At 48.5% G+C, this 19,806-nt stretch overlaps 9 protein-coding genes across 9 annotated transcripts; 5 read left to right on the forward strand and 4 right to left on the reverse strand.

Annotated features, from left to right (window-relative positions):
- Positions 1 to 274: 274 nt before the first annotated feature.
- Positions 275 to 2,069, reverse strand: GGI43DRAFT_389313 (C2H2-type zinc finger protein). The gene is made up of 3 exons (XM_083204180.1): positions 1,854 to 2,069; positions 1,693 to 1,791; positions 275 to 1,593 (listed from the first exon to the last, which is right to left on the reverse strand). The coding sequence occupies exons 1-3, from the start codon at positions 1,918 to 1,920 to the stop codon at positions 848 to 850; spliced, it is 912 nt and encodes a 303-aa protein (XP_083065683.1). The 5' UTR covers positions 1,921 to 2,069; the 3' UTR covers positions 275 to 847.
- A 492-nt stretch (positions 2,070 to 2,561) lies between these two features.
- Positions 2,562 to 4,215, forward strand: GGI43DRAFT_389314 (uncharacterized protein). Its single transcript, XM_083204181.1, has 2 exons — positions 2,562 to 3,022; positions 3,078 to 4,215. The coding sequence occupies exon 2, from the start codon at positions 3,114 to 3,116 to the stop codon at positions 3,792 to 3,794; it is 681 nt and encodes a 226-aa protein (XP_083065684.1). The 5' UTR covers positions 2,562 to 3,022; positions 3,078 to 3,113; the 3' UTR covers positions 3,795 to 4,215.
- Positions 4,216 to 4,238: 23 nt separating this feature from the next.
- On the reverse strand, positions 4,239 to 5,081 carry GGI43DRAFT_426918 (uncharacterized protein; the record flags this gene model as incomplete). Its single annotated transcript, XM_083208744.1, has 3 exons — positions 4,239 to 4,637; positions 4,699 to 4,897; positions 4,968 to 5,081. The coding sequence occupies 3 exons, from the start codon at positions 5,079 to 5,081 to the stop codon at positions 4,441 to 4,443; spliced, it is 510 nt and encodes a 169-aa protein (XP_083065685.1). The 3' UTR covers positions 4,239 to 4,440.
- Positions 5,082 to 7,185: 2,104 nt separating this feature from the next.
- Positions 7,186 to 8,879, forward strand: GGI43DRAFT_1135 (GLEYA domain-containing protein). The gene is made up of 3 exons (XM_083198943.1): positions 7,186 to 7,643; positions 7,698 to 8,082; positions 8,161 to 8,879. The coding sequence occupies exons 1-3, from the start codon at positions 7,339 to 7,341 to the stop codon at positions 8,653 to 8,655; spliced, it is 1,185 nt and encodes a 394-aa protein (XP_083065686.1). The 5' UTR covers positions 7,186 to 7,338; the 3' UTR covers positions 8,656 to 8,879.
- Positions 8,880 to 9,088: 209 nt separating this feature from the next.
- Positions 9,089 to 9,909, reverse strand: GGI43DRAFT_1177 (uncharacterized protein). Its single transcript, XM_083199005.1, has 2 exons — positions 9,669 to 9,909; positions 9,089 to 9,620 (listed from the first exon to the last, which is right to left on the reverse strand). The coding sequence occupies exons 1-2, from the start codon at positions 9,669 to 9,671 to the stop codon at positions 9,183 to 9,185; spliced, it is 441 nt and encodes a 146-aa protein (XP_083065687.1). The 5' UTR covers positions 9,672 to 9,909; the 3' UTR covers positions 9,089 to 9,182.
- A 238-nt stretch (positions 9,910 to 10,147) lies between these two features.
- On the forward strand, positions 10,148 to 11,120 carry GGI43DRAFT_378100 (uncharacterized protein; the record flags this gene model as incomplete). Its single annotated transcript, XM_083202646.1, has 2 exons — positions 10,148 to 10,607; positions 10,879 to 11,120. 2 exons carry the CDS (start codon positions 10,148 to 10,150, stop codon positions 11,118 to 11,120), a joined length of 702 nt encoding a protein of 233 aa, XP_083065688.1.
- A 1,995-nt stretch (positions 11,121 to 13,115) lies between these two features.
- On the forward strand, positions 13,116 to 14,568 carry GGI43DRAFT_419641 (FAD-linked oxidoreductase-like protein; the record flags this gene model as incomplete). Its single annotated transcript, XM_083207717.1, has 2 exons — positions 13,116 to 13,684; positions 13,752 to 14,568. The coding sequence occupies 2 exons, from the start codon at positions 13,116 to 13,118 to the stop codon at positions 14,566 to 14,568; spliced, it is 1,386 nt and encodes a 461-aa protein (XP_083065689.1).
- Positions 14,569 to 14,859: 291 nt separating this feature from the next.
- On the reverse strand, positions 14,860 to 16,027 carry GGI43DRAFT_426938 (protein CGI121; the record flags this gene model as incomplete). Its single annotated transcript, XM_083208745.1, has 3 exons — positions 14,860 to 15,407; positions 15,481 to 15,603; positions 15,782 to 16,027. 3 exons carry the CDS (start codon positions 16,025 to 16,027, stop codon positions 15,090 to 15,092), a joined length of 687 nt encoding a protein of 228 aa, XP_083065690.1. The 3' UTR covers positions 14,860 to 15,089.
- A 991-nt stretch (positions 16,028 to 17,018) lies between these two features.
- On the forward strand, positions 17,019 to 19,569 carry GGI43DRAFT_389339 (ATP-binding protein). The gene is made up of 2 exons (XM_083204182.1): positions 17,019 to 18,473; positions 18,528 to 19,569. Exons 1-2 carry the CDS (start codon positions 17,126 to 17,128, stop codon positions 19,457 to 19,459), a joined length of 2,280 nt encoding a protein of 759 aa, XP_083065691.1. The 5' UTR covers positions 17,019 to 17,125; the 3' UTR covers positions 19,460 to 19,569.
- Positions 19,570 to 19,806: the final 237 nt, after the last annotated feature.

Consider the following 19,806-nt stretch of genomic DNA (forward strand, 5'->3'; position numbering starts at 1 on the left):
AGCGCTGTGCTAGGCCCACAGTGTAGCCACATTTAGGCACAGAGTTTCCACTTCAGAGCATACGAGGTATCGCTGCTAGCAATTAGTGCCCTGCTACCCTATAAACTTGATGAGATTCGTGGCAGATTTAACCACCTACAGAGTAGTATCAGAGCATCAGACAGACCAACGGTTGGGCATTGAGAAGAGCGGTCAGGTCCTTTGCAGCATATTTGAATTTGATCAGCACAAGGGGAGAGGGAGCATGCTCAAGATGTAGGACAAAAGGACAATAGTGCCTGCCAAGAAATGACAAGTAACATAATGGCTATGAATGATATTCCGCCTTTTCATCTTTTAGCCTATCAATTGCTCCAAGACCAGCACACTTGAGATACAAGTATCGTAGTTGTGGTATCTTCAGAGTATATGGATGCAAAGAGGTAGAATTAGAGACGCACAGTACAGCACGGATGAGTGTTTCGTTCTGTGCATAGGTACGTCACTGATGAAATGTCTCAGTAGCATCATCTTATAGGCGTGATTCGCTAGTGCAGAGTCCCCATATCGACTCAAATGATTTATCCATCTGAATGCGAGTTCGTCCAAAATTTATAGTATTATCATTGTGGCATGGGATATATCTCAGTTTCCCCACGCCAGATCTGCCTACCGGTGCATCGTATCCGTTGTAGCAATGAAAAACCCTCTGTATTATACACAGTCCCTGACGCCTATCCTTGTGAAAGTAAGATCAACCATCATATATAAACGAGCGCTGCAATTTGCGAGCCTATTCTCCACCAAGAGTGAGCTGTACTTCCCCCCGTCCTGAGTGGCGATACTTTGTAGCTTTTCTAAGTAGGGACTAAGCTCCCACTGGCGGTGTGTAGGCGTAGCGTGGTAAAGCCGCCATCTTCTCCTCGGGACTGAACTCCGCATCGTCGTAAATCATCCGGCCCTTCTTGTCCTTGTCCTTCTTGCTCTTGCCCTCGCCTGCCTCGTCGCCATCTTCCGGCTTCTTCTGTGGCTTAACGCCAGCTTCGGCCATGCGAATCAGCTGATCAATTTCATCGCCAGAAGCAGCCGCTTGAGCTGAGCCGTTCCAGAAGCCGGGCTGTGTGGGTCGCTGGGGCAAGCCTGGTGCGCCGACCAGATTTGCTGAAGGTCGTGCAGGAAGAGAGTCTGTCGAAAAGTTGTAGGGAGCCTGTCCATGCGGCTGCTGTCCAGGAAAACCGGGCTGATTGAATCCCTGCTGAGGGAATGAAGTGCTTGTCTGTACGACACCTTCCATGACGCCACCGTTTGCCGCCGCCGCTTTTCGTTGAACGCGGTACTCAGCAAATCTCTTGAGTAGTTCCTCTGCCGTCTCAATCTTGATCTTCTTTCTTGGGTTCTTGGATTGGCCAGGCGGCGGATTTCCGGTCGCAATTCTGCGGTCTTCCTGTGCCTGGTAGAAATTCTGAATGATTCGGTTTCGGTGCTGCTCGAGAACCTCCTGTGGAATACCCTCCATGCCAAAAATTTCGACCTCGAGCCCCTGCCTGTTGGGCAGCGCATTCTCAACTTGACTGAGCGTCTCTTTGTGAACCTGGTTCAAGTGGACGGAGAGACCTGTGAGTATAATGATGGTTAGCAAGCGTTTTCTTCGGCTTTCCATCTATTGGGATGAACGAGGCTCCATTTAGGAACTTTGCGCGTCTGGAGACGTACCACCCGCGGTATTCAATCGCCGGCCACATCGGTCGCATTTGAAGTGCTTGGCCTTTTGGTGAGAGATGAGGAGCTTCAGATCTTCGAAATCACGTTCGCCTGCAGATATTAAACAGTTAGCTACAGTAAACGAGATGAAGCAGCTTGAATTGCACACGCACAGTAGTAGCACCACGGTCGGGAGAGGATTTCCTCGACATCGGGATGGCCGCGCTTCTTTTTGCCCATCTTGATGCGCCGTTGTTGTCGCTGATACCGAAGTAACGAATGGAACTTGGCAGCAGTTGCTGGTGATAATGTGCGTCTAGGTATTGGATAAGACCAGAGGCGAGGGCGAAAAGTTGCAATTCGAGGATAGAATTGGTACTGGAATGGGCTCGTAACGTGTAGCTCGCAATGAGCTAACAGCGGATTAGATCTGGAGGCGTTTGCGGCTGGCTCGGCTGAATGCCGGCTAACTCTGCGCAAGCTGGCAGAGACGCTACCGCCGAAATACTGCACAGAAGCTTTACATGGAATACAAGTACATGTAATCTAATCAAACACTTTTCAGTTGATCTAGGTACCTAGGTAGATGGTAAAATTGGTATATATAGTTATATTCACATGAGATTGGTAAAACAATTTCGAGTAGACGGAAAAAGCACGTATGGCCTTCAGCGTGAAGTCTCATGCAAAGTCAAATAGGCGAGAGTGTAGACCAAGCACCCAACTCCCCAAGGTCAGTTAGCTACGATCTACCGCCGAAGATATAAAGTTGTAATAGTGCATAGAGATACTACTATCATAAAGTACTACAATATTTAGCTCTCTGTCAGTTGAATTTGTAAGAACCGATCGGAAGCATTATTCACGGGCCCGGCATGATGGGGAACCTCACTAATATTCAAGTACCCACCTAATCAGCATATACAAACTGGGAGAGGAAGTACGAGAATCGTTGCTCGCTTGTCATGCATTTATATTGACATTGCTTGTTACGGTATAGATGATAGGGACTATTGTGGAGATTGAGATGTAATGCCAAGTATATGAGAATATAGACTCATATTCTGTCTTCTGCTGCTCTACGGAGTACATAATCGCAGGGCTACATTACAAATCTACATGTATACCTAGTACTAGAGCCGCGCTGTACTTTATCTAACGACTCGGAGGTTGGTAAAGTACATCTACTAGATTTGCTGCTTCTTAACAAAAATAGAAGCAGAGTGAATCATAGTACCCAGCCCAAATCCAAAATTATTGTTGATCACAAGACAAGCAATTGCTGTCGCATCAAGCAATGCGTGGTCGACCTCGAGCATAATGCAGTGACCTCCAGGCGGAGGTAAGCTCAAGTATTAACCGGTGCCCTGAACGTATTATAGTAACAAGATGAAAAGCGCCGAAGGAAGAATGCGAGAGTAGCGCAATCGAGGATGAGACAGCGCCGGTCTCACCTCATATCTGACATGCAGTCTAAAATTAACTTGCTTGAGGATATCATAGAGCAACTTGGCACGTCGTTTGACGCATTTGGTGCTGTGCTTCTTGATTCAGATATCTTCAGTACATGTAGCTACAAAAATGTTGCAAGATCGTTTCAATATATTCTGCGGACTTTCTCTGCTCTTTCTAAAATTGCTCATTTGGAATTATCCGAATCTCAATGCTTCGCGCCACTCACTTACGAGCATATCAAGCCCGAATCTCAGCAGCCACAAAATTCAGTGGAAGCTGATAAGACCTCTCCTCAACGAATCAGCGCACCCCTGGAGAATACGCCTTCTAATGCCGCACTCACGGCCCCTCAGTCTTCATTTATGATTCAGTTTGGCTTGCCCAGAGTGCTATCTGTCGTTGCTATCGACTATTGGGGCGATGCGCTCTTGAATGACCCTAGCTTGCCATTTGGGAAAATTTTGTTTCGCTCAACACTTCTCGAGAGCCATCGGTTTCTACGGCAGAAGCAACTAAGCGATTCAAACGACTTGGGGAGCAGTAGGATGGCATATGCCCATGCGTATAGTTTTCGAATAAGCAACATTGCAACGATGCTACGCGTAACCTCAATAAGTCTTCAAGCTATAGCTATGGATGACGAGGATAGCCATAATTAGAACAAAGAAAGGGAAGTGATTCTCCAACAACAAGCATCGCACCAAAACGCCAATCCGACCAGTATTTTGATCTCGACTATATACATAATCTTGGCGTCCAGCTACGGAAAGAAATGGCTTCCACTGGAGCACATATCGAGGATTTTATCGACGCAGAGGCAGTAGAAGCATACCTGCTAAGAAAAGGCATGGTGCATTTTGACCGCCACCAGCTGAAGATGTGCGTTGATTTGGGAGGGGGTGGAAGCCATTCCACATTATCCACACTCGTGGTCAGTACTGAGGAACTTGTGCGGCGACTTGTCAATGAATCAATCTGTTTGGGAGACGGTATTGGCTATTCTGAGAGCCGAATTAACCCCGCTATTGTCGCGTCTGTAGTTGAGATATTATGAATGAGGAACTATTTGTCATTGTTCAATGTGATACAGTTCTGATTGTATTGAGTAGGCGAAGCTATTTGATTCTCCATCTTCCATGAGCTCGACATTTGACGCCGAATACATGACACTAATTGCGACGTAGCTTCTCTTGGTGCGCAAAAAATGGCTTCCAATCTTGCTGCTTAACCCACTCCTCCCACCCCGTCATTTTCACAATCTGGTCGGCAACAATACACATTAGTTTTCGGAATAGAATCAACATATTACCAAACACTATCCTTGCGTATATCTACCCTTTCAACATCATGTACATTGACTGCAGCTTCTGGCTGCAATGCGTGGAAACACTGCATCTGCTCAAACACCTCGACGGCCATGTATCGGGGCACTCTGAGCGTCAACGCGACATCGACATAGTCCTCAAAAGAGACCGTTTTGACGCCGGATTTGATTCCGACGGCTATGAAAAGTTAGTGCCCTCTCACAATGGCTATTGTAAAAAACGAAAGTTGTTTACTAACCGTCTCCCCAGATTCCAACGAGATCTTGAGCATCCAAGATTTCGCTCACTGCTGATACTAGCCTTTTAAAGTAATTACCAGGGTGTTTGAATATTTCGGCTACTACTTTCCCCAAGTCGTTTACCGAAAACAATGGATGATTCTTCGTTCCATCCTGGGGATAAGTAGAGATGTAAGCCACCCCATTTTCGGTCTCAGCCTGTCACATATCAGTATTAGAGTCAAACACTCTTCCAAGCATAGTGGATAAGATTGATAGTGATTCTTACTATTATAGGACCGCCCAAGAGGGGGTAGAAGGGCTGCTCGGCTGCTAAAAAGTTTTCGAAATATATCGGCGTGAAGATAAGAGTAGTCTTGTTCCAAAGATCCGGTTTAGCCATGACGTAACTGTTCAGGGCCGCCTTTGTATCTATTACAGGGACAGAGGTTCGGTGGTGTAGACCGGTAGCAGAATTTGGATCGCTTGCGGAAGTGGTATATGTTCTTCCACGGCATGTTTGCCAGCTGGGTCGGTATGTGTGGCAAAGTACCAAAAATAAAGTGCTTTAGACTCTCAGTTTCAGCAGCAGCCTCAATTGCTGTAATACCGTTCATGAGCTCCGTGTTCAAGTTGGGCATTTCAGGATTGGATTGAATGTTCCAGTAATCAGTCACAAGGTAGACCACATCGGCACCTCGAAATGCCGAGACCAAAGAGGGCTTGTCGTCGAGGTCTGCTCGAAATATTTCTACCTGGGGTCCCAATTTGCTAATGCTAAGGCATTGGGCTTTTCCGGGGATCTAGTGATAGCACGAATGGCTGTTTCAGGGTATTCTTTTGCTATATGTCTTATAATGGCACCACCCTACTAATAATTAGCCATTTCTTCCACAAGCTTCTTGGTAGATAGGTAAATATGCACCTGCGAGCCGGTTGCGCCGACAATGGCATATGTTTTGTATAACATTGCGAAAACGATGGAAGAGGTTTGACCTTGGACATAAATTTGATAATGAAACTGCGGAAATTTGTGGCCGCTTCTGCAAGAGGTTGAGAAAAGAATTCCTATTTAGCTATATAAATACTTTATAATAGATTAATATTTGAGGTTTAGTATTTCCAGCTTAGAAATACTACTATACACATTATTGGTGGCATCTCTGAAGGCAAAGGGGAATATTATTCATGAGTCGTCTTACAAATTTATGATGTGCGGAGATGTTAATCATTCCCCCGACTGACGGCGCACTATCCCCGAGATACGGACTGGGAAAAAAAATATCGCTAGCAATAAGTAGTTGTTTTTTTGATCTATGTTAGTTCATGATTTTAGATGTGAACTCCTCCACTGGTGGGCTTAATAGCGGCTTGGAGTCCAGGAGGGTTTGTCAGATCGGGAGTCATGAAATATCCAACAGCTCTCTAGGTGTAACTAATGGGTACGGGCAATGGATGCTACTGATCAGTACGATAATATTTACCTAATACGTATACAATAATAGCACCTACTAAATTATGAAATACACGGTTAGTAAGGCCAACCCAAAGCGCCCCCACGACCATTTTCGAATCTAGATCGAAGTCCATTTTCCTTTGGAATGGATAGCTACACCAAACAGACAGTTATAATAAGAATTATTTATAGTTAGTTTTAGCCTAAAATCCTTCATAAACTAACTAGATTCTAACCATTTGATTCTTGATTCATGCGGTAGCACGCCGAAGCGAAGGAGCTGAAGAAACAAAAGCCCGCGATGATGCCCCTCATGCAAGGGGTCTCCCTCTTCGGAGATAGTCACACCACAAACGTTACTTTCTAATAAAACGGCATCTCAGCTTCATCAAAAACGTCGAAGATCAGCGGTGTCCTTGTTATTAACGTCGTGCTACTATTAGCCTCCTCGATCCGAGCCGAACCGACATAACGGCTGCCTGAACCTGGTCTTCTTGACAGCGCCCTAGCCTGAGACTCACAAAAACGGACATCGAATTAAACTCTAGCGAGTGACACATGCAGGCTATTTCCTATCCTTGCATATACGGTGTAGTAGTATTAAACCGATTTAAGACTCTAGGGACGTCAGATCAGATCATAAATTCTGTCGTAGATCATTTTACGGGACTTCCAACGTGTACTTGTCATTATTCAGGTGAGATGTGTCTCAGCACAAGGCCATCGGGAGGATCCTTGAAGGTCTTAAACTTTCTTGGCAATCGTGTGCTGGTCAAAAGACGAGACCGGAAATGCTGTACCACAATCGGTTATCTGCCCTCATTTGACAGGTCTCATCTTTCAGGCGTGTCCGACGCATCCAAGAAACGGATATTGGTGCCCGGGCACGTCAAGTGATGTTTTGTTCATCTCGGTCCAAACTATCCCTTACATGCGCATAGAGGAGCGGTGTATCAAAATGCTAACGATCAAGATGCAAATGGCACAGAGGGAGGAGATGTCAACATCATATAGACCAGCCCTTTCACTTCACGGCCAATCACGACATGAATTATATGGTGTAACTGACGTGTGCCAAAAGTCAAGATGAAGAACAGAAAAAAAATATATAATGGCGTGCTTTTGACCACTTCTAGTTGCCATTTTAGCTCATCACCAACCTTCACACCTCACTCAAGAACTACAGAGTTCAAGTGTTGGCATCATGAAGCACACAATCTCTTCACTAGCCGCTCTGGCCCTGACACTATCTACTTCAGCTGTCGCTTCTCCAGCACCTCAACTGGTGGTGCCGGGAATTCTCGATACGCTTGAATGTCTTGCTGTAAATGTCATTGCCGAGCTCCTCATTGGGGATCCGGTAGCGGTTGCATTTTGCGAGGCCGTTGTGCCTCCTCATCAGAGCGTTATCAAGACCAGAACCACCACCATCGTGAGGCCAATTACGGTGACGGTGACAACCACCAACACCAACAGCATCCGCCCCACAATCACCAGCCGCACTATCATGTAAGTATACGATTCTTGTATCTCATACGCATTCGTCTAATCATGAAACTGCAGAACAACCACTAGCAGCGTTTGCACAGCTGGCGCCAGCGAAACGCCTTTCAGGCGCAATGTTGATAACTATCCCCCTCCAATTCCCAACTGCGTTACCCAGTTCCCTACGCCAGACGTCACCAAGGCTTGCTCATGCCTGAGTCTACCGACTCCAACCAACACAATCACCAGAACCGTCACCATCAACCCCGTGGTCACTGAAACCAGGACTGTCGGGTCCACTGGTGTACTTGACCCGGTCGTCACGACTAGCACAATCACCAGGACCCAGACAGTGAGAGCCTGCCCTGCGCCTACTCTTTGCGATAACCAGGGAATCGACTTCGCATACTACAGAAAGACTGTTGGCGGCGAATTCGCAAACTTCCACCCTGAAGCGTACAAGGTAAGTTGGAAGATATTAATCTGTTGACACCTTTCACTGTGTATTCTCATGAGTACTAATATGACGCTCAACAAATAGACCATTCAGCCACAATATGAATCATTCACCAACGTCATCGGCGGCATCAGCTTCCAAGACAGCGCCGACAAGAGCGTCTACGGATCTCCTCCGCTGCCTGAGTCTAACTTCGTTCTGAACCACCGTGGATACATCTACGCCCGCCAGTCAGGCCGTTACACCTTCACTCTTAACAAGGTCGATGACGCCGCCTTCATTTGGGTTGGTCCTGAGGCCTACTCCGGATGGACCGGCGCAAATGCCGATGCGAAGGCTGTATATAACAACGGGCCTGCGCGAGGCACTTACTCTATCAACCTGCAAGAAGGTCGCTATTACGCATTCCGTATCTTTTACGGCCAGGGACCGCGTATCGCTGAGTTCGACATTAACGTGAGGGCGCCAGATGGCACCACGTTCTTGTCGTCCAACACCACTGGATCGCCCTTCCTGGTTCGGTTCTCCTGCGACCAAACTACGGCGCCGCAATTCGATCCTTTTGGATTCGAGTTTTAAAGAGCTGGGATTTTCCTTTGTAAGGATTGGTCATTTGGATAGAAAAGTCGATATTCGATCCATATGTCGTATAACTTAGTAAATCTTGGGATAGATATAATGGCAATCGCCCTGCGATTAGCGGGATGGATAATATCTTGTTTTAGTTCACTTCTTTCCTCTGGTCGCAGCCTCTAGTTGCAGCTGGAGGCCTTCTTTTACTGTACTTGTTGAATATGAACTCGGAGCTGAATATATATGCTCGTTCTCGATTGTTCCTTTCCTTATGGCGCTTATGTGATGTATAATGCTCTCCCTTGACTAGACACTTGCTTTTCTCTACATATAGTAGCAGTATCATGCTATAAGCGCCTCTGAAAGCTCACAAGCGGTAGCCACCAGTACATGCATCTTGGTCTAAAGTCAGAAACGAAGTGGTAATATGTATGACTCACTAACTCTACAGAAATGAGCAAACGTTGTGCGATGACAAATGGGTATGTAAGTTGGAATGAGAAGCAGCACCGAATAGACTTTCAAGTTTCATTTCAAACCCTCTCGTCGTATAGCTCCTCATCCTCCTGCGGCCACTCCACCGTAAACACCGTCTCTTCTTCCTCGCCATCATCACCCTCATCATCATGGCTGTCAAATGCAAACGCAACAATGCTATTGTCCTTTAGTCCGCATTTTGTTGGGGTGTAGAAGGCATCTTCTCCAAGCTTCAGCACCTTCCATCCTCTGGAGGGATCGGTAGGCACCCGGAGAACGCCGTACGTGATATTAGCTGTATCTGGTATCGGTGTTCTCTCATCGGGCGATGAATTTGACCTTATAAGACCGTCTGGATATCTCTCTTTGAGAACCGCCAACAGCTCCTCGGTCACGGATGAGAATGGAGCCAGGGCATCGACGAAGAGGAAAATTGTGTGAATGCCGTATTTGAATCGCACAGAGAGGTTCGCATCATCAGCATCAGCGGGCGGCTACCAGATTTAGCATTGTGGCAATTCCCGTGTGAGGGGGAAATATACCATCTTGATGTAACTGAATAAATTCCCTCGTTACAATGAGTTATCCTTTTAAAGCTGTCTCTTGATCGCGAAGGATAGAACAAAAGCGTCATGCATGCGATCAATTAAGAGTGAACTGAGATGAGCGGCGATATGTTTGGGCGCGGAGTCACGTGAAAGCGCGTTAAGTGCTTTGCAGGCAGAAAAAAGGCAGCGACACACGGAAAAACTTGCGATACGGAGAGCAGAAGTCTTATCGTTATCTGTATTTGATATGCCACTACTCCGTATGGACATGCGATTCGACAGTTTGGCGATGCAATTGCGATAGCAGACCGGAACAGCGCAACAGCACACACTCAGCTAATCAGAGAGGAACATCAGTTCGCGGAGAGACCCTTTTTGCGCCTGGGGACCGGGCTATCCTCTGCCATCGAGGGCTTTACGGATATCTAGCTCATCCACAGCTCATCAACCGCCACAGAACTACAGCTACAGCCATGGCGAGATCCTCAAGCAGCGATGGAATTCTCCTCAGCGCCCCTCGCTCAAGGGCCGCCAATGCCCCTCAGGCTCAGCCCGCGTTCCCTGCCGAGTCACATCCACGCCTGGCCATCATGACGCCCTCCCGCCTGCTTCTCGGCTCTGTAGCCGCCAGCTTCGTCGGTTTCGCTCTCGGGTCAGTCCAAGGCGGCCAGATGGCACAGCTGCGCTTCCGGGCAGAGCATGCGCACAAAATGCCCGACACCACAACGGGCTGGTATCTCTATCACAAGTCGAAGAATTATCACGCCATGCAAGGCGGCATCCGCGAGGGGTTCCGAATGGGGCTCAAGACGGGCTTCTGGAGTCTGATGGCCTTGTCTTTAGAGAGCACGGTGGACCGTTATCGGGGCAGCAGCGACATGTTTTCGACTGTTGTAGCGACACTTACCGTGGCGGGAGCTTTTTCACTCTGGCGTGAGTTTGTCTAATTTCCTTTTTTTTTTCTCTCTCATTATTCTGGAATCCCTGCTTTACGACTTATTTTCTTCCATATGTCCTAAAGGTGAATGGAACCCAGACTAGTTAGGTCTGGCTTTCACCGGCTCGCGCTTTGGCATGTCAGAGTTCCCCACGCTATACTGGCAATCGTCGGATTAAGATCGCGCGGCGCCAAAGGAAAAAAAAAGTTGCAAAGAAACGCCAGAAAAGGAAATAAAGACCGTGGGGACCATTAGCTAACAGAAAGCCGACCATCGGCCGGCACCCGGGCTTACAGATCGATTCTCGCTTTCCACCGCTGCTCGCACCGCAAAGTATGGGCTTGTGTTTGGCCTGGCCTACGGAGGGGTCCAGGATCTCGTGGGCTTAGCCCGTGGCAGACCGATTGGGTATGTGGAGCTGATCCGACGTCGGTTTGGCTCTGGCGCTGGTTCTGGGTCACGCGAAGGCGACAAAAGGAGCGACGACAGTGATGATGCCAATGTCTAGAACCAACCAGCCAGCGCCGTAAGCAGCCGCACCTGCTTTCTCCTCGTCTGAGCTCAGTGGGGATCGGCTCATCTCCGAGGCTGGACGTTTTTGTTTATCGTACTCGTAATGAGTAGCGATGCCAGCAGAAGATGAAGGCGAAGAGAAGAGGCCGCTATGAAGGCGACGTCATGTATTCCGCGCAGACGAATCAAGAGATATCTGGCACGCCCATTGTCTCAGGCCAACGCCGCAGATCTTTTGCTGCCAAGTCGATAAGCTCAGCTTTGATGGTGCTTAAACTGGGAAGCACGGCTCTCATTCCACAGCCATGCAGATATCATACAGCTGCTGTATACACTCGACCAACCAATCAATAAGAAAAGGAGGGAAAGGGGATATTGGGACTATATCAAGGATCGCAGGCGCAAGCGCGCTATTCTCGCCTGCATTGAAAATAGCGATGCCATCCTATGAGATGACGCATAAGAAGAAGCCATTGGATGCTTCCTGATATCATGTACTACCACTCTGTACTACTACCGCATTAATCAGATCACACGTTCACCTGACAATGCCGTGCATCCCCTCACGATGCCCCTTTGCAGCAGGTCAAGAACGACCACAGGCCGTATCGGAGCCTTTCCAGCATCTCGCTCTCACCCGCATCATCTCGTTTGTACATTACTCCATATGTAGCCCTGCTGTATGTAATACGTACTAGTACTGCCTAGAAGCAGTTTGTTCCTGTATAATATAGACGAAGCAAGCCGGGACGCTGGGGAAAAGCGTGGGGGCAGCACAAAGCAAAAGCAAATTAGCGGCGCTGGCCCTCCCAGGGTTTCTGGGCTTCCCGCAGCAAACCCGCATTTTTGGCCTCTGCCGCTCCATCGCCATCGCCAGTTGCAGCGAACTTTAGCATCGCGCCCAGCTCCACGCGACGCCGCCTCCTGCTTAGCCCGCGGCTACTCTCGGCTGCATCCCAGCAAGCTCGCTGCCCCAAAAGCTCCCACGTGATGCGTATCTCGCCCCTCTCGCCAACTACAGGCTTATCTCCAACCCAGCTGCACGGAGCCCATCCCCAGCCCAGCATCTCTGATATCTGGATGCGTTCCAGCTGCCCTCTGCAGCGGCCTGCCACGGAGTTTTGTGGAGGAGGCGATTCCCAGACGGGCGGGCCCTTTTTTTTTCTATCTTTCTAGGCAATTAATTAGCCCCATGCAAGTGCTAAACTCGTATCTCTCCGCTGTGTTTTGTGTGTAACGGTACATGGATGGCGTGTTGGATTGGATAATCGAAGCTCTCATGATTTGATGGCGGCGGCACCGGCAATCGGAGGGGGATGACCATCAAACACAGCTCTGGCCCTGGAACAGCGAGATCTCGCCTCTCTTCGGCCCTCCGTAGCTGCCGGGTGGCTTCGAATAGGCCCTGGACTGGTTCGATAGATAGCGTCCTTCGTGCCTGTCCCTGGGGCCAAGGTTGGGGGAATATATTAATAAAAAGACATCCCGTTGCTTTCCTTGTCTCCATGTCGAAGCTTTCTCTCTATATATACCAACTGTCTTATCTCTCCCCCTCTTGCTCACGAAGCGTCCCTAACACTTTCTTGTCAACTCGTACCTGCATTGAACCTTTGCAGAGCAGAATCATACTTTTCTGATTTATCTTCAGCTGCTCAAACTATATATATACTATATATATACTTGCATTGCGTTTTGTTGCGCCACGAACGCAAGCCTCGTCTTACACCCACCACGTCAGCCACTTACTACCAGATCTCACATTGAGATCGGATTTCCTCAAAACCGCAGCATAGACCGCACACCTGATACAGTGCAGCTATAATTTCCCTTTTCGCTCCCTGTCGGTCGGCCTATCATGCTCTCCGTCCCAGGTCGACGGGCAATTCGCCTGCCCGGCCACCGGACTGCGTCCCTCTCTTCTACTTCATCCATCTCCCTGCTCAGAACCTCATCGTTGGCATCATCGACATCATCCTCATGTCTCTTCGCCATGGCAAATATGACAAGAAAGCACCACTCACGGCGCAGCATCCACTCGTCTGAGCGACGCACGTCCACCGTTGCAGATATCCCAGGAACCCTGCCTCCTGTACCGCCTCAGGATGTGGCCTCCGGCCGTGCGCCGCTATCAGTCCTGCCGCTCAGCATGATCCTCCGCTCGCTGGCAACAACCGTGGTCTCATCTTCTCCCATCCTGCTGCCTCCGTCGCTGCGCATCATGGTGGCCCTCGCTCACGCCAAGAACCCCATCCTGAATCCTGACCAGAACCCCCTCCTGAGATTCTTCCTGAAAAAGTCATTCTACGCCCAATTCTGCGCTGGTGAGAATGCAGCCGAGGTGCGGGCTACCATCAGCCGGTTGAAGGACATCGGTTTCACGGGTGTCATTCTGGGTTACGCCAAGGAGGTTGTCTTGGAAAACAGCGACGCCAAAGATATGGCCAAGGCTAACCTGGGCGAGGAAACCGCAAGGGATATTGAAAAGGAGATTAACCCCTGGAGAGATGGAACTCTGGAAACGGTTCGTCTGGCTGAGCCTGGTGACTTTGTTGCCCTCAAGTATGCATCTCCCCATAGCACCCATTTTTGTCATTTATGAACAATTGCTAACTGAGCCACCATTTAGATTTACTGGCGCTGGTAGTCTAGCTCTCCATCAACTCAAGAACCGACTTCCACCCTCCCAGCACCTGGGCGAGTCCATTGACGCCATCTGCGAGCTCGCTCGTGGCCGTGGCGTGCGCCTCCTTTTCGACGCTGAGCAGGACATGCTGCAGGATGGCATCGATGACTGGACCATGAAATTCGCTCGCAAGTACAACGACTCCCCAGAAACCGCCACCATCTATGGCACGTACCAAGCATACAAGAAGAACTGCCCTGCTGTGGTATCACGACATCTGGCCGATGCGCAAAGGGAAGGCTTCACTCTCGGCGTAAAGCTGGTGCGTGGCGCATACCTGGGCTCAGATCCTCGAGAGTGCTTCCACGATACCAAGGAGGGTACGGACGCCTGCTACAACAGCATTGCTTCAAGCATCTTGGCCAGGCAATGGTCTGCTACCGTCCAGGGAGAAGGCGAATTCCCCAATGCGCACATCGTCCTGGCCACTCACAATGTCGAGTCCGTGCGACGCGCCAGAGCCATCTGCGATGCCGGCGGCGCCAAGTCAGACATTGCCTTTGCCCAGCTCCAGGGCATGGCCGATGAGGTCAGCTGCGAACTTGTCGAGGCGAGCCAATCGGCCCAGCAGGAAAACGCCAACGCTCGACCGCTGCCCGTTTACAAGTACCTTGTCTGGGGCACCACCGGCGAGTGCATGAAGTATCTTTTACGCCGCGCTCAGGAGAACAAGGACGCCGTTCAGCGTACCAGAAATGGAAGAGACGCTATGTGGGGAGAGTTGGTTAGGCGATGCAAGAGCGCTGTTGGCATGGCATGAACAGAGAACTAGAGCATGTGGATGTATAAAGAGGCGATGCTTTTGGGAAAGGAGTTTGGCAACTTGGGCTTTTGCTTTTCTGTCTTGTTTTTGGATGCCAGCGATATTGCACAGTTTGGAGTTTGGTGACTTTTTAGTAACACTAAACGAGAGATCGGTGGTAGAATGATTATTAGAGCTTCTAGTAAAGAGTATGATGAGTATAGCTTACAGAAATTCTGTAGAGTATTATAAACTTACTGATTTGCGCATTTTGGTCCAGCTGTTATCCCCCGCTTCTTTCTTCTTGTTTTTCAAATCTATTCGTTTATGTCCTCCCGTTTCTCTCCGTCATTTTTTCTCTTCATTCGGCCCTGACTCTTGCTCCTCGCTTTGCCCAGCCCGCTGAGTCCAAGAAGCGTAGCATACAAGTAGAGCCGGGCACCGCCGTAAGCAGTCATCAACTATGAAGTGGCATGCAGTGACTGAAGCTACATCGGCACTCCTTGCTTAAGATCTCATGTAGCACTTCTTATGACCTCTCATAGACCCCGCAGTGCCATGCCACTTAGGACCAGCTTCTCAATCTCCTCACGCTTAACCACCTCGTCCTTGATAGCGTCCAGCCAGGCCAAACCATTAAGCTTATAGTTCTTGCGAACGGTCTTGACGTCTGCAATGCTTGAAATACTCTCATCGGAGGGAGGCACGATGTCTCCTTTGACGTTGTCCTTTAAGTGTTGAGAAATGGCGTCTGCCGATGCTGGGGTAGGGTTGCTGTCGCTAGGGAAGGTAATCTTGATGACAAAGAGATCGGTAGTGGATGGTGAAACTCCAAAACGTCGATATGCATCGGAAATCTACATAGACATTAGCTCTATAAGACTTTGTCGGCAGCCACCCGAACATGGTTGGCCTAAAACTCCCACTCACGTTGTTAGAAGCACTTAATGATACAACTGTTTCTGAATGCACGTTGGGCGTCTTTAGTGCTCCATTAAATGAATTGTTTACCGCTTTGAATATTGCCGAAAGTAGGTGAACTCGTGAAACAATCTATCCGTAGCAAAGTTAGCAATCCCGAGCTCTCTCTATACATTGATCTGCCCGTGTCGCCGCTTGTGTGGTGCTCGAAACGGGATCGCTGATACACCGTGATGGTATGGATCTATAGGAAGGTACTGGCGCACACCGCAGCACCTAAACAGGCTCGCTGGATGTCGAAATAACGTACCGTAGAAGCGTCGACAAAGGCGTATTCGAAATCGGCATTTCGCGCGAGCAGCTGCTGGTGCAAGAAGCCGGAGTTGCGGACGTTGCGAAAGAGAGCGAGGTAGACTTTGTAGGACGACGGCGCGTGCTCGAGCACGACTGTTTCGAGGGACATGACGGGCAGGAAACAGGTAGAGCTAATGGCTAAGAGCGTGAAGAGTTGCAAGATTCTGTCATAGCAAAATGGTGATGGTGGGGTTGAATCCATGGTGGGGTGTTTTCTCCGTACGAAATATTCATTGGCACTGTGATTGATATAAGGGCCTTCAATTGGCAGAGACATGAGCTGGGCCGCGGAAATAATGCCCATTGAATTTGAGTAACAGTCTTTATATAATATCTGAAGCATATATTTGAGCAGGCTTGGATGGATACTGTTGAACACATGCAGATATGTGAACAGACAGATGAGAAATCCAGAGTAAAGCGAGCAGGCTCATGATAGATGCCACGGCCATTAGGTAGCGTCTCGCATCTAAAATGATTCGAAAGTTTACCTGGTTTCCGTATATTTATTATAGAGCTCTATGTATTCTCAGGTAGAACGAAGAAATCAAGCTATTGGACTGGCTTTACATATGGATTCTCGATATTGCTCCTCTCTTCTATGAGGCTTCCAATTTATGTTTGGAGCGTTGCTCCTCTCACAATGTACTTCATAACACTTGTCAAGTGATTTCTATGTTTAATTTATAGGATTATAAGAACAGAATCACTGTTTCACTCTCTGGAACAACATCTGCCAAGCTAGACAATGTGGCACTTATATGGGGTGCCGACTTACCTATTTCGTACGCAGACTCGGGACCTGTATCTGGGCAAGTGGAGCCAGCAATATCCAGGTACCTAGATCGGCCCCACGATCCGGAGATATACAGAGCACGTCAATAGAGAGCTCTTAGCATGGAACTCTCATTCTCTCATGAACCTTGACCTACACCATGTTACGCGAATGACTACTCAGAGATCTTATCGAATATCTGGCTTCAAAGTCCTACTTCGCTTAATGGCCTGCCCTAAGCCACAAAACTCTCCGGTAGCATTCGAGTCACCGGCCAGTGCCAATCCAGCGCTATGGTTGGACGGATGAAGCCTCGCAGGCGGCACGCAAGGCATCCTTCCAAGGCAACCATATGCAAGCTGCGCGAACCAGCCAATGCGGGTTCAAATGTATATAAGCGGCATAATGATGTGCGGCTCGCCAAATCCACCTGTTTCTGTCGGGCAATTGTTTATCTTTGTCGCAGAGGTGAAGCTGTGACGCGTCTTCGCCTTCATTCAATCATCCATCCACCCACTGCCCATCATGCGCTTTAGCGATCTCACAGACATTGATCGTGAGGCAATCTCCGATTTTGCTTGGAAATGGCGCTGCAAAGTCTTTCCTGTCAAAGAGGCAGCATTCTCCAAGAGAGCCGCCAAACATGGCAAGGATGGAGCAGCAGCAGATGGAACCGATGGCAGTGACAAGGATCCAAACTTTGGCTCTAGTCCCATTGTCAAGACCCTTTATGACAAAAACACTTCAGATCTCCACTCGCGCCATGAATGGGTCGACTATCCGCCCAAGCAAATGTCCAAATCTGCAGCCCGTGCTCAAGACCGAGTCGCCATCAAAGTGTACAAAGTCAGAGACCATCGCAAGCCATGCATCTCGGGACGCGTCCCGCTCAAATACTTCAAGATTGAGGTTCAAAATCACACGCTCGTGGCCGCGCTGGCGCCAATTGTGAAGAAAGAAAACTGCCATCTCGATGTCAATGAGGCTGCTAGCTTTGAAGAGCCCTTTCGCAGCCTCTGGTTCTGTCAAGATGACATTAAGGAATTGTACAAGAAAACCGATACCTCTGATCCGTTAAAGTCATATTTGAAGCTTTTCATCCAAGTTCTAGATGATCTATTTCGCGAGATGGCCATCAAGAGGCGGAACATCCAGACAAGCCGCCTGGTTGACTTTAGGACAGCTTGGACGCTGTTCCCAAGAAACTCGACGGTATACAGCTTTGGGCTTAATGCAGAATTTCTTGCCAAAGTCGAAATCACTACCTACGTCAGCACGCCCTCTGGTAACGAATTGCAAGTCAAGGTGAAAATTCTCAAATTCAATGGCGAAAAGTTTGTCTGGCAAGAGCGAGTCCTCTCGATTGGGGAATTCGAAGGCAACAAGCCGATTCTCGAACTTGGACACTATCCACTAGAATTCCACCAAGATGCAGAAGATATCAAGCGGCGCCTGACCGTTCGCGGCCGCAAAGTTCTTGATCTTCAAGGCCTTGAGTATCGCTTATACAACGGAATCGCTCTATATGATGGACGCGGATGCATCGAAAAGCACAACGTCGAGGGCCGCATTCTCCTCGATGCTGTTGGATACAATAAGTATCACTTAACGCAAGGCAAGAGAGAGAATGATAAGCGGGCTCATGTCAAAAACGAACAAATCAGGGGGTGGGGTTCATTTGAGACAGACTCGAGCTCGAGTTCTGATTCCGATACAGACTCACTGGACAATGAATCAGAGAAACGAGCTGCTATTCGACGACTGGGAGAAAAAGAATTTCTAAAGAATAAACAGTATATGGAGTCGCGAGCAGACGACATTTGCTATATTTCCGCAATGCTTGGCGGATACGCCTTGAAGAACAAGATGTGGAGTAGGTGATATTCTCAAACGGCCAGCGAAGTTGACTAACCATACATTCAAATAGTGGAATTTTACATCGAGGATGTCGAGCCCATGATTTGGAACGATACAGCGTATTCACATCTTGTTTACGACGACCAACAAAAGGACCTTGTCCTCTCCTTTGTTCAGAATCACAATCCTCATCGCGTCGCCTCGGCAGCATCAAAAGCATCTTCATCCGCTTTAACAGTCTCAAATTCCACACGCCCCGCACCCCTAGAAGATGTCATTGTCGGTAAAGGTCAAGGTCTTATTATCCTCCTTTCAGGTCCACCAGGCACCGGCAAGACCCTCACAGCAGAGGCTGTTGCTGACCGCACTCACCGACCTCTTTTCTATCTCCAGGCAGAGGACCTCGGAATCAGCGCATCAGATCTCGGCGCCAATATCAAGCGGGTGTTTGAAATGGCTACAGATTGGAACGCCGTGATCCTGTTGGATGAGGCCGACGTGTTCATGGCTGAGCGTAACCCCAACGACATACGCCGCAACGAATTGGTCAGCATCTTTCTCCGAGAGCTAGAATACTTCCGTGGCATCATCTTCCTCACTACGAATCTTTATCATACCATCGACGCAGCTTTCCGTAGCAGAGTCAGCTTACATCTCCTCTTCCAGTCGCTCAGTAGGGAAGCGCGCGAGACTGTCTGGCGCAAGTTCCTACAGCGACTACCAGAACTAAAATACATTGATCAAACGCAAGATCAAGAATCAAATGAGGAAATTTCATCGAAAGATGTAGCAGTAGATGCACCACTCGGAGAAGCTGATATTTACCAGCTATCTCTATGGCAGCTTAATGGCCGAGAGATCAAGAATGCAGTGCGCATGGTACAGAGCTGGTGCGGCCACAAGGGATATGCAATGACGCTGGATAGACTGGAGAGTGGAATAAAAGTGACAAACCCACATGCATCTAAAGAGCAAGACATTGACAAAGACTTATACGATTAGATGGCACCAAGCTTTGACTTACACGGGGTCCTAGCAAAGGGCGATAGCTTGATTTCTTAGAAGTAGCGAGTTCGTATCTTGGGGAAATGAAAATACCAGTTTATCCATAATTAACAGCTTACCTTTACTACAAAGAGCATTTTTCTTATTCAGGAGCCATTAGTTACTTGGTTGCGTATCATCTTCTTCAATCTTCAACTCGACTGCCGCATCCCCCTCCACCCTTTCCCCTCCTAGAAGGTGCAACCATCCCATATTCAGTAGCAAACTCCGTCAAATTAAAACTAGTTTCAAGGATCCATTCGTAAATGACGTTGTATTCAAGTGAAAACTGATGGAATATCGAT

This window comes from Trichoderma evansii (assembly GCF_050947405.1).
Source record: "Trichoderma evansii strain SZMC 28006 chromosome Unknown GGI43scaffold_1, whole genome shotgun sequence".
In the NCBI taxonomy this organism is placed as follows: domain Eukaryota; kingdom Fungi; phylum Ascomycota; class Sordariomycetes; order Hypocreales; family Hypocreaceae; genus Trichoderma; species Trichoderma evansii.